Source organism: Coturnix japonica, chromosome 3 (genome assembly GCF_001577835.2).
Source record: "Coturnix japonica isolate 7356 chromosome 3, Coturnix japonica 2.1, whole genome shotgun sequence".
In the NCBI taxonomy this organism is placed as follows: Eukaryota; Metazoa; Chordata; class Aves; order Galliformes; family Phasianidae; genus Coturnix; species Coturnix japonica.
The window spans coordinates 96,623,341-96,636,259 of NC_029518.1; the positions used below are offsets into that span (position 1 = coordinate 96,623,341).

The 12,919-nt window shown below is 44.5% G+C and overlaps 1 protein-coding gene across 3 annotated transcripts in view; it reads left to right on the plus strand.

Annotated features, from left to right (window-relative positions):
• Window positions 1-12,919, plus strand: part of FZD3 (frizzled class receptor 3) — a 41,758-nt gene that overhangs the window by 17,475 nt on the left and 11,364 nt on the right. For all 3 annotated transcript variants that reach the window (XM_015859824.2, XM_015859823.2, XM_015859822.2), the window contains exons 3-4: window positions 4,881-5,077; window positions 5,940-6,957. In XM_015859824.2, coding sequence (XP_015715310.1) covers window positions 4,881-5,077; window positions 5,940-6,957 — 1,215 coding nt within the window. The remainder of the gene's footprint in view (window positions 1-4,880; window positions 5,078-5,939; window positions 6,958-12,919) is intronic.

Below are 12,919 nucleotides of genomic sequence, written 5' to 3' on the forward strand. Positions count from 1 at the left end.
CTGTGCTCTCAAGATAGTGTCAAGTCTTCTAACAAATCTTCACACCAAATGTTTTTCCTCCTTCACTCAAGCAAGATAAGTTTTTGAGCGCTGTGCCAGCAGTGGGTTTTTATACTCTTCACTCCTCGTCAAGGAAGACAGACCTCCCTCGAGTTGGCAGAAATAGTCCTCCGGTCCCTGACGCACAGATCAGGCTGCGATGGCGGAGCTGAGGGAAAGGTTGTTATCGCTAACGTTCCACTTCTCTTAATGGGTATCTCTCTCCTTCCCACAGTGACAGCAGCACTTGGAGTGTGTTTCGACAGTAGTCAAAGCATCCGCCGTGCTCGGTTCATACTTGAAAGGTTGTCTTTTTGACCACGGGATATAGAAATGTGTTACTTAAATTAAAATGATGCTTCTGTCAAGACTTACGACTCCTGCTGTGTAGTCTCTTGTTTGTCTGGGCAGGCGTGCTTTACAGTGTCTTAACTTAATGGTGCCTAAAATACCGGCCAAAGGGCTGCGTGTTTATTTCTCTGTAATACCTTGGAATCCTCCCAAGCCCATCACAGCAGGCATATGGAGAGGAAGGAGGAAGTCCAAGCAGTCTCAGCTGTCTTATAAAAACTAACACTTCTCGCGAATGGAATTTGTTACCAGGGCCACCCATCTGCATCCGTCAGTTCTTCAAATGTAAAGATCGCGTTGAGGAAAAGTGCAGTTTGACAGATGGACGCCATCTTCTCAGTGTCTTCCAAAGGAACTTTGGAATTTAAAATGAGGCGGAGACCTCTTTAAAGAACAAGAGCAGATGGCTTTGCCTTTTAGTCATACAGACAGAGATAGATGTCATTTAACATCTTTTAACTACTTTTATCCTACTTTGCTCCTCCTGTGGTTGAGAAATGATCCCCATCAGATGCCATCGCTTACGTGGCAATGGGGCGCTGTCTAACTCAAGGCACAAATGAAGGACGAGAAGGAGCTTTTGTCACATCCCCTGTGCTTTCTGAAGAGGCAGATGCCCTCACTCACTGCTCCTTGTATGCCGCTGCTCTGTGCTGTTTGTGTGCACCTCTCGTTTTTAGGAAGCACCCGTTAGGTTTGGTCAGGGCTCTGAAGCCGGACCTCACTTGAAGCTGGCATCAGCAGTTTAAGCACTGCAGCCATTGTTCAGCTCAGAGCATCAACTTAGAACAGCTCACTGCTAATGTCAGGTTACATTTGTGTACCAGCATGACTGCAGGGTAAATGCTCCGGGAAACCCAGCGAGATTGAGGAGCGTGCAGGTCAGAACCATCAGAGAACAAATTGCCACTATCTCAAGAAAACCAATTCTGCCTGAAACAGTCTCGGGAGAGCATTCACAGGAGCTGCTGTGCTGTCAGAGCCGTGCCAGCTCCTCGGGATGAGAAGTGTAGTTACTGAAAGCAGGAGGCAATAGCACGTTTGCTCTCTAACTAGCAGTTATCTGAAGACAGAAATCTAACTGCAGCATCTGTGATTCTCCTGGGGACGTGGCCTGGAAAGCAATGCTGCCTGGGTGCTTTGAGATACGGCTTAAGGCTTTTCCTAATAAACAGCAAGTTGAATTCAAACAACCGGCAGCATGGGCCAGAAGGAGCAGCCGTGTGGCTGGGCTGAGACAGGATGCGCCCTGAGGCACTTGCTTCCACCAGAGGATGCAGCAGTAATTGATAGTCAGAGCATCGCTCCTTTCCCACCAGCCTGGGGGGAGAAAACTTCCCTTCTTCCTTCTGTGCATTATGAGAATGCTTCCTGTTTGGTTTTTACACCGAGAGAAAGGAGCATCTAGCCAAAAAGAATGGCGAGAGGTCGCCAGCAGAATTCTGTTTCCAGCTTCCCAGCAAGGCAGCTCAATGGCTACTGCTGTGTAAAATGGAGGGTAGAGTGGGTTATTATCCCTCAGTAATGAGAGAGACCTGAAACTGTGCCACAGCTCTGGGATGCAGTTAGAGCTGCCATTGATGCTCTTGCTTTGTAAGCACAAGTGAGAATTTGCTAAATATATAAATTTTGGAGGAAAAACTGACACCTGTCTTTGTGGCTCTGCTTTGCCCTTCATCTCCTCCTGAAAAACAAAAGAAGAAAGGTGGGAGATGGCCATTAGAGCATTGGCAGGGTTTGTCCTTTCAGCAGGTGGGAGCTGTAGGGAGGGAAGGAGCTGGGGCCGCTCCGATGGAGTTGGGGTATTTCTTAAAGCAACTTTGCAAAGAGAATTCTGGGAAGGAGGGAAAGAAGAGATAGATAAGGTTGTAGTGCAAGTTGGGCTGCTCTGAGGAAAGCAGTGATACGTGAATGTGGCATGTTACCTGATACACAACACCTGCATGGCAGTGCACAGAAGGGATGCAAGCGCTGACTCAATCTGAAAGCAGCCCGGCTGGGAGTGCTGTTGTTATCATGGGGCTAGAGGGAATCTGTGTGGTCACAAAGGTTTTTCTCAGAGTTAGAAGGGCCACTGAGTGTGCAGCTTCAACTGTGCTGCTCACTTATGTGACCTGGCATATTTTAAATGCTTAAGTGCCTTCAGGAGCAGCACAAGTGTTCATCTCATCTTAAACATTAATTTCTTCACTTTCTTGGATTTCCCTGGGCTTGGCCTGAACTGCTGAGATTTGTTTGGCTTTTGCATCTCCTCTTCCATTTTGCTCTGTGTGTTGAGTCGTTCCACGTGCATTCTTCAAAAGCTCGGCTCATTTGAACAGAGAGCCTTTTGTCAGGCACCAAAGCGGGGTAGGGCTGGATGTTACAACTTGCACTGCTTCCTTGGGCAAGATCACATTAAAAATGTCTCTTAATCTTCATGGCTTTATTTTTAACAGTGAAAAACATAATCTTTAGTCTGGAAATGACTTTTCATCCTGGGAGCTGCAAAGAAGGAGTAAGATCATTTTAGAGTTAGGCTGCTTACAGACAGGATGGTATGAGAGAGATCTGGAGCTGCTGAGAAACCTACAGCCAGCTGCAGTGGAGCAGTCCAATTAAATTATACCTATTTAAGTAGATTTCATTCATCTTGCTTGGCCTTAGTTTGTCTGTACTGTCTTTTGAGGAGATTGCCAAGACCGTACTCAAAACCAGACTTGTTCTTTGCAGCGATAAAGAACCTTAAGCACAGCTAAAGTACCCTCTAGGGCACAAGGAACTTTGCCAGTGGAGATTCAATTATATCAGTGTTATTTCAGATGTTCTAGTGTCTTCTACCCAACTTCCAGCTGCCTGATGGGAGCAAGTTTCTGCACGGAGCCTGCATGCTGTCTGCTGTGCCCATCAGGGGACGGATCTTGTGTCAGACTGTCCAGGTGCACGTGGATGTCCCCACCTTAAGATAGTCTGATAATGACAGGACAGGAGGGAATGGTTTGAAACTGAGACAGGAAAGGTTCAGGTTGGATATGAGAAGGAATTTTTTCACCCAGAGGGTGGTGACGCACTGGAACAGGTTGCCCAAGGAGGCTGTGGATGCCCCATCCCTGCAGGCATTCAAGGCCAGGCTGGATGCGGCTCTGGGCAGTCTGGGCTGCTGGTTGGTGACCCTGCACACAGCAGGGGGTTGGAACCAGATGGTCATTGTGGTCCTTTTCAACCCAGACCATTCTATAGTTCTGTGATCTTTTTAAATGGTAGAATTTCATGCGTGTCAGCCAAAACCAAACAGGTCTTTTAATGAAGGTGGGGTAATAGAAAAAGAGAAAGCTCTGCAATATCTTATTGTTGTGGAATTTGTGTCAGAGGAGAGTATTAGAGCACTTACCAGAACCTGGAATTTGAGGGTGTTAGTAATAACAGTAAGAAGGGCCATGTGATAGTAAGGAGGTGGCACAGTTTATCAACATGCATCGATTTTCATTATTCTGTGAATCCCTGCTCTGTTTCTTTCCTTATATTTCACCTTTCAAAATGCTTAATTACAGCTGCACGTTGGCTAATTGCGATAGATTTTCCCTCAGTGCTTCCAAGGAGCTCTCACCATTATCTCTGCTACTTGAACCTGTTAGCAGACAAGAAGTAGCATAAGATACCCCTTATTTCTCTGATTAGTTTTGTTCAAGCTTTCATTTCCCGATGCTTTCTGGTTAGGTAAAGACAGATATACTTGCTGTAGCTTCACTGTGCTCAGCTGTATTCTTGATGCCTGTGAGTGTGTGTGACTGAGGGAGCACACACGTTGGGGTTGTTTTCTGCCTGCAGATATGCCCTGCTGATAGAAGTGAGATTTTAATAGAAGACAAGATGATGAGGAAAGAATGTAATGGAAGTTGTCCTGTGTTCGCATTTTGGAGAAACAATCAAAACGAAGAGCCTAACCCTCCTGGAAATAATGGAAGAAATAGATGATTTTCAGCTGATCTAATCAGTAAATCGTGTTTTATAAAATCACACTGTTTTATTTCTGTTCTGTGAAGGGGTTTTGCATTATCCAGTATTTCTCAGATTGGGATCTCATCAGTTGGATGTGAGTTCTTCATGTTATCCTTCTAAATAAGCAGCTAACAATTCACGGTACCTCTGTCATTTAAACATACAATGTAAAGAAGTTTGTATGATGGTTATTGGAGAATATTAGCCTAAGCTTGAATCCTCAGAGGTGTTTAGCTATCAGATTCCCATTGATTTTGGTGCAGATTGCATTTGTAAGTGTCCCTTGTGAGTCTTTGCTCTTGTCCCCAGGCTTTTTGATTGCCTGTCTTCCTAAAAAACATAAGTGCTGTGATATGATGAGCACATCCTCCGAGAGGCATTGTTCAGGGAAAGAAGGTTATGGTTGTGGTTGTGAAAGCCCTAACACCTCATGAATCAACGTACAGCTTCCTGATGACGTGGTCTATAAAACTGCTATCTGAATCTCCTGAATTCTCCCCTTTCTTTTGCAGCCATTTCATCCGATGGTGAATTTGGAATGTTCCAGAGATTTTCGACCATTTCTTTGTGCCCTCTACGCTCCCGTGTGCATGGAGTATGGCCGTGTCACTTTGCCATGTCGCAGGCTCTGTCAAAGAGCGTACAGTGAATGCTCCAAACTCATGGAGATGTTTGGAGTCTCTTGGCCTGAGGATATGGAGTGTACAAGGTGAGTGAACCTGTTCTTTCACAATCCCGGAGTGAAATTTTAGTACCTTCTGGGATATTTATGATGTGAAACAGATATTGTTCTTTACCAAGAGAGTGGTGAGATGCTGGAACAGCTGCCCAAAGGGGCTGTGGATGCCCCGTCCATCCCTGGAGGTGTTCAAGACCAGGTTGGATGGGGCCCTGGGCAGCCTGAGCTGCTATCAAATGTGGAGGTTGGTGGCGGGGAGGGGTTTGGAGCTTCGTGATGCTTGATGTCCCTTCCAACCCAGCCATTCTGTGAGGAAACTGGATTCATATTTTTGTCATCTACCCAAGAGATTAATTGAAAATTTAGGTAGGCAGTTACTGTAAGCAGTACATACATATTCTCATTCTAATGAATGAATATACCTATTTTCTTCATCATGTATGCAGGTATGGGTTACCAAAGTAGAAAACAAAGTGCTAAATTCTTCTGAGAGGCATGCAAAGCTATATATGCCTGGAGATAAAGGGTCAGTTTTCAGAGCTGTCTGGTTTCAATGAGCATCTAAAATCTTGGAGCTCTGTTTTCAGAGTCTGCCTCATGTTGTATGGAAAGATGTTTTCAGCTTTACATTACAGAAATGATGTTATAGCACAGTATTCTATGATGTTCTAATTTTCACACAGATTTTATAGTTTCGACATCCACTGTAGTCTGGGACAATAAGTTCGAAAGCTTGTTTATGTATGGTGAGGTATTTTGCGGATTGCCTGTTATGTGGATTGTCTCTGTTCTCTTTCAGTTGCTGTGTCTAAAGTCAGACATATAAACAAGGCTAGTAGTCTTTGCACATTACACCTGTATTTCTTGTAAATCATTCTTTCTTACTTTCTAGATTCCCGGATTGTGATGAGCCGTATCCTCGTCTTGTTGACCTCAGTTTGGGTGGGGAGCCCACAGAAGAGGCCCCTATGGCAGTACAGAGGGATTATGGTTTTTGGTGTCCTCGAGAGTTGAAAATAGACCCTGATCTGGGTTACTCTTTCCTGAGGGTACGGGACTGTTCCCCTCCTTGCCCAAATATGTACTTCCGACGTGAAGAGCTCTCCTTTGCTCGCTACTTCATCGGAGTGATCTCCATCGTCTGCCTTTCTGCTACCTTGTTTACTTTTTTAACTTTCCTGATCGATGTCACAAGATTCCGCTATCCCGAAAGACCGATAATATTTTACGCCGTCTGTTACATGATGGTGTCGTTAATCTTCTTCATTGGCTTTCTGCTTGAAGACCGAGTAGCGTGTAATGCATCTAGTCCTGCCCAGTACAAGGCTTCTACGGTGACACAGGGCTCGCACAACAAAGCCTGTACCATGCTTTTCATGGTGCTCTATTTCTTTACCATGGCTGGAAGTGTTTGGTGGGTCATCCTGACCATCACGTGGTTCTTGGCAGCTGTGCCAAAATGGGGCAGTGAAGCAATCGAGAAGAAAGCGTTGCTCTTCCACGCCAGTGCCTGGGGCATTCCAGGAACTCTAACCATCGTCCTCTTAGCAATGAATAAAATTGAAGGTGACAATATTAGCGGCGTATGTTTTGTTGGCCTCTATGATGTGGATGCATTAAGATACTTTGTACTTGCACCCCTCTGCCTGTATGTTGTTGTTGGAGTTTCCCTTCTGCTAGCTGGCATTATCTCTCTCAATCGGGTTCGCATTGAAATCCCATTAGAAAAAGAGAACCAGGACAAGCTAGTGAAGTTCATGATCCGGATTGGCGTGTTCAGTGTACTGTACCTCGTGCCACTGTTGGTTGTAATTGGCTGCTATTTCTATGAGCAGGCTTATCGAGGTGTGTGGGAGACGACGTGGATTCAAGAACGCTGCAGGGAATATCACATCCCGTGTCCCTACCAGGTGAGGAAATCAATATCAAGTGTTGAAGTGTGTTCAGCAGCGCAGAAACTGGATGTTGTGGGGCTATGTTAACACTTTACTGTCATCCTTAATTGAAAGTGGTGCTGTTCCTACAGGGGAAGTTCTTGCCCTATTCAAGTTACTGGGATAAAGTCTTAGGCCTTATGAAAAACTAAGTATTATTGGACAACTGGAGCTTTGCATCAGCTGCTTGGTACTTCTTTGTTATAGATAATGCCTTTGGAGTTTCTTGGCTGTATAGAACCTGCACGGGCTATAAAGATGCTGTCTTAAACCAACTTGACGAACAGATCTTAGTTTATTTTCGGTCTCTGGAGATGTGGTAGGAGTTTTGGCATTGAAGCTGAGCTGTAATCAGCCTCCTTACTGCTTTTTCTAGATTGTGTTGGTCTTCCCTAGCAGTTTTGTTGTGTCGATCAGCCGACACGTTCTGTGCTTGTTTTAGAGCAATCCATGCTCATGTCAGAAACAACGATATAAAATCTGACTTAAAACGTCTCCTGAATAAAACCAGAGCTTACAGCTCTTCAGTTCTGTCTGTACAGAACATTACGTGTACCTGCTCGCTGTTTAATTGAGCTATCACAGGGACAGAAGGCAGTTAAGAGCATTAGGTATCAAGCTGTCCACCATTTACTTCATTATTGCGCTGTTACAGTTGCAGAGTAAGCATTGTGTTAATTACTCAAATCCTACCTTGCTCTTTTTTGAGCCAAAGTGGTGAATAGGATTTGGAGTGATTTTTCTTCTGCAACTTACTTGAAAGCAGCTGTAATTCAAAGGGGCTGTACAGCAGCCATCTATTACACGGTGGTATAAGTATTTTAAAGAAGGCTGTATTTTGGCTCAAAAGCAGTTGAAACACCAGCTGGATCATCAAAGCTCACATTTTAATGCAGTAAAATATCACTTAGAGGTTTGGCTTAGTTTATGTAGCTCGATAATAATCCTTTTATTACCTTTTAACCCGTTTTCTTGTTTTCTCTGTTACGTTTTATTAGGGTGTGACTCTGCCCTCCCATCCAATGTGTGAGCATTTTTATGGCAGGAAATATCTGTCAGTGGGTGTGTTCAGTTGCATTTGCTTGATTGACTCTTCAGTGCTGCAGTTTTTAATATGTTAAATTGATTAATGCATACAAAGAGAGAGAGAGATGTGTTTTTCACTCAGTTGTTTTCAAATGCCCTTCCACGTGTCTGTCTAAAACATGTATTGCTTCCTCGTAACACAGGACAAAAACTGTTTTAAACATTGAATCTTCTGATGTCTCAGGACCAGAATCCTGGCTTGTAGAATGGTGAAAAAACATGGAGTAAAACGCTGCTCAAGTCTCTAGAAAACCATTAACATAATGGCTCAGCAGGAGTCAAAAGAACAATAATGCCTTCATTCATGTCAAATTGGGTTGAAGGACCCATAGACCCTGGGGAGTGTTAGAAAGGCTTTTCTTCTAACCCATTCCACTTTTTTTTTCTGAAGCTGAACATGCTTCTCCATTTAAACTATCCAGACACATAACTGAAGCAGACGAACAAAGCAGTGGGGAGAAATCATTTTATACTTAGTTCGTGCAAGAGAAATAAGTTATTAAATTAGAGGAAACTTAAAGCTTTCTAGAGAGCGTCACTCACAAATAAGGTGCTATTTCTTTCAGCTTTAATGTTTCAAATATTTGAATTTCAATTCTTTCATGTTTGAAGAAAAGTTTACCCTAAACTGAGTTGATTCCTCAGTAAGTGTAGGGGCTTTTATGCTTAACTTAGCTGGGTTTGTTGCTGGAGTTTGTTGCTTGTGTAGTTGTGCTTTGTCCAACACTGGCAAATCCGAGGTTAAAATTCATTGGTCCGTTCAGCCGTTGCTTCAGCTTTGTCATCACAGGATGATGCCATGGTAAATCACCCTGGAAAACCACTAATGGGGGGTTGGAATATGCAGCTGATATCAGCACGGCTCTGCTGGGTGGCTGCCTTGTGCAGGAGATAATCGTGCTGCAGATGCTCCTGGCTGCTGCCAAGCCAGAGAGAGCCTCAGCAAATGGGGTTTGAGTGAAAAATGAGCATATTTCTTTGCCTACCTAAAATGGGCAAAATAGTTCCTGAAAGATGCTGAAGTAGAGAAAGCAAATAGAGCCCGTTGATGGTTTTTTTCTGGCTATCTGTGTGCTTCTTGGGTCAAGCTGGCTGCTTATCACTGTTATGTGTGGGATCTAGGAGGCACCTGCTGCTTACCTTGCAAAAAGTTTAGCTCTTCTACCTGCTCTCTGGCCTGACAGAATTCGATCTGTGCCATTCCTGCTATTTTTGTTAATCTGAGCAGTGTAAATCTTGTGCGTATCAGTGAAAGTTGTTTTGGGGGGGTTTTCTTGCCACAAAGGTATGAAAATATTCCAATATTCCGTCTCTTTGAGGAGGAGATGCGGGGCAAACTGGAGTTAATGTTACCTTAACTTGCCCTCACTCTGCACTCCCAGTTTCTGGAAGAGACAAGGAAGCACCTTGCCCTATGATGTTTTCATCATATCAGGGGCTTTCTTGACCCAGGTGGAACACCTTGCATGTGGCCTTGTTGAGCCTCATTGTGCACTTAGGCAGGTTTTGGGAAGTGAACCACTCAGGCAGTTTAGTATCAGCCTGGAGATATGTCTTAATTTAACTTAAAATACTAAGGCTTTTATAACAGATCATCCTTCTTTCAATATGAATGATGACAAACTGAATAAGCTATTACCAGAAATAATTACTTCATGCTAGAAGGACCATTCACAGTCATCACAGGGATGTAAATGGTTTCCAGTGAGGATCACTCCTCTGAGATACCTCCTTACAGAAGCCTAACAGTGTCTTAACTTGTTCCCCTCCATTCTCAGCATGGCTGGGACGTTCTTCTTGTTCTTGAGGGGCAAACGGTGTCTTTGTAATCTACTTTCAACACATCGATATTCAAAGGAGCGGCTGAGTTTTATGCTGATACCACAGTTTCTATTCATGGCCATAAAAAAGGAATATCTGCATGGCCTCAGAAAATAGGTGGATGTTTTTTTCTGGAAGGAGTAGTCATGCAGTGGAATATAGAATTTGTTTGCACAGCCACTGGGCCTCGTACTGCCATCATGACCATGTAGCATTTGAGCTGGGCTGTGTGCATTCATAAATACTGAGGAAAATCTGTCTCCAAGGTTGGTTCAACTCTTTGAAAGGGTAGATAACAGCAGGACAAGGGGAAATGGCTTTAAGTTGAAGGAGGGAAGATTTAGGTTGGATATCAGGGGCAAGTTCTTTACTATGAGAGTGGTGAGGTGCTGGAACAGCTGCCCAGAGAGGCTGTGGATGCCCCGTCCATCCCTGGAGCTGTTCAAGGCCAGGTTGGATGGGGCCCTGGGCAGCCTGGGCTGGTATTCAATGCAGAGGTTGGTGGCCCTGCCTGTGTTGGGGGTTGGAGCTTCGTGATCCTTGAGGTCCCTTCCAACCCAGCCATTCTGTGATTCTATGACTGGTTGCTGTGTACATTCCTCTCATGAAAAGCCAGCATTCAAATGGTCAGTATGGCTTTGCTTTCTTGGAATGGCAGATCATGATGTTAAAAGCTTTAACCTCTTTTGTTACTCCAATGGTTGAACTGTGCAATGTGGTTTAGGCCTGAAAAGGTTGATTGGACTGATCCACAACATCAGGTATACTACAAAATAGGGAAGGTCTTGAGTTACATATTCCTGTTAGATCTCAGTGTATCCAGACTCCCCACAGCTTTCTTGAATGCCTCAGGGCTGGGCTGGGCACTGTGCTGGTGGGAAAGACATCTAATTTAGATGTTAAAGAGAAGCAAGAGGAAAAAAACTATTTCAAAGGCATTTGCTATCCCGGTGAGTCTTTGAGCAATGAAACCAAGTGCTATGGATGATCTTTGTTTGTGATATGAGATTCACAACTTGCCCAACCACATGGGCAAAAAATCTCATTGGGTTGAAACACTTTGGTGCTTAACTTGCTGAAAGTAAACACAGCGCTCCCTGCTCATCTTATAGCTGTTATTTAGGAGGGTGGAAGGAGGCGTGAGTTGCACATTTGATTCACTGTAGATGGGAAGGACTTGCTGGCAGATAAGTTCAGCATGGACTGCACAGTCTGGTTTTTTTATTGGAAACTCACTTTCTTTTTAGTTTTCTATTAGGAACTCGGTTTTGTGCTGGGTGCTGAATATCCAACAGATTTGACCTCAGAGCAGCCTTTAAATGCTTTCTAGATCCTGAAAGAAACTGTTTTTCCACACAAATGATGAGCACAGCACAGCTGTTGTTGCTGGTGTCCTTCAGACCGAGGTGTTGGAGCAGTTCCTGTGCCTTGCTCGTCTCCTGAAGTCTCTTCTATTCTCCTTGTGATCTTAGCTTTAAAAAATTCCAACCACCACCATATTTTTAAGTAATTAACCATTAAGAGAGACGCTTTAAGGAGATGTAAAGCCAGCTGTCATTTCCAGCAGCAACACAAATAGTCCCTCCTGACTTCTTCCCCCTCTGCTTGATCTGTTTCATTCCCAGCCCCAGCCTTGCTCTGCAGCCCTGTCAGATGGGTTTTTACTGAAGATGGCAATTCTCACTCACTCACTTCTGCTTATTGCTGGTGTCAGGGAGAAAAGAGAGGATTAATGGTGGTTACCTAAGATACCAAGAGCTTAAAAAGAAGGAATGTTTTGTTAAGGGAGCCTCTTCTCTGTCAGTGGCAGTTCTGTGTATTTGGTACAGACACAAAGGAAGCCAAGTACAGGCTTGCTAACAGGTATCTGTTAATATTTAAATCATCCTGCATTATAGATTGTTGCAAATGCATTAATTGACAGTTAACTTCGGAGAGCTGGATTTTAATACTAGCGGTTATCGCAGCTTTAGGATCAGCAATTAGTCGGGTTTCCTTCCCCTTTTTCCTAAATACACTTTTTGATCCGATCCTTTTTGTTTTACTGCAAATTTCCAAGGTGGTTTTAGACATGTCCAAATGAACTCCTGAGATGAGATCAATATCTCTTCTTTTCAGGCTCCTGGTTGGCCAGCAGTTATAAGGTGTTTTACCTGCTTGGTTTGCATCCCTCTGTAGAGCTGCCCACGTAACGGGGGCGGGGGTACCATTTTGAAGTGCTTTTAATTCCCACTTGGCACGGGTTGGTCCTTGCTTTGCTTTCTGCCTGGCGCCCTGAGCACACGCTACAGGAGCGCTGAAACTGGAAGCCATGCTCGGCTTCTTGCAGAACCCTTTCAACACAGGGAAGCTCTCTTACAAGCAGGTGCCAACTGAGAAGCGACGCTGGTGGTAAAGCACTGGTGGGCTGTGAGCCAAGTGATGGGAGGGTGCACCCATCCTCCTTCATTCCCTCGCTGCTGAACGGTGTTCAGCACAGATGTGCTGCTCGACATTTCAGCCCAGGTTTTGCAGCCCGTGTTTGGATTTGGTTTTTCCATACACAGCACAGACTTTACCCACCCCGCCCCCCAGAATTACTGTTGGGCATTTGAATGCTTGCTGGGGATTTTAAGCGGTGTGATGGTAAAGCCGAGTTGCGTGCGGCTCCGAAGCGCTCCCGTAGCAGAATGCCTTTTCCCATGGCTGCGCGGTGGGTGCAGGGTAACCCTTGTTGACACAGGCTTTATTTTCACGCACAAGTGCTTGAGGACAATTGCACAGGCAGACCAAAGAGAAGAAAAGATGGGGCTTGCAGGCATCTTAGCAAAAACAGTGACAAGAAGTCATTGTTGAGATGTAGGCTCTGCTTCTTTGGGCGTGCAGATGAAGCTGAGCAGTTTCCCATTAGAGTTTGCAGCATTACAGTGCATTTTCCGGGTTTTGTTGTTTCCTCCACTGATCGGGGGGGTTTTGCCCTGATATTTTAAATACAAAATCTCAGCTGTTTCACCATCTGTGTTACAATGGGCAGAAACATGTGGGGATTGCA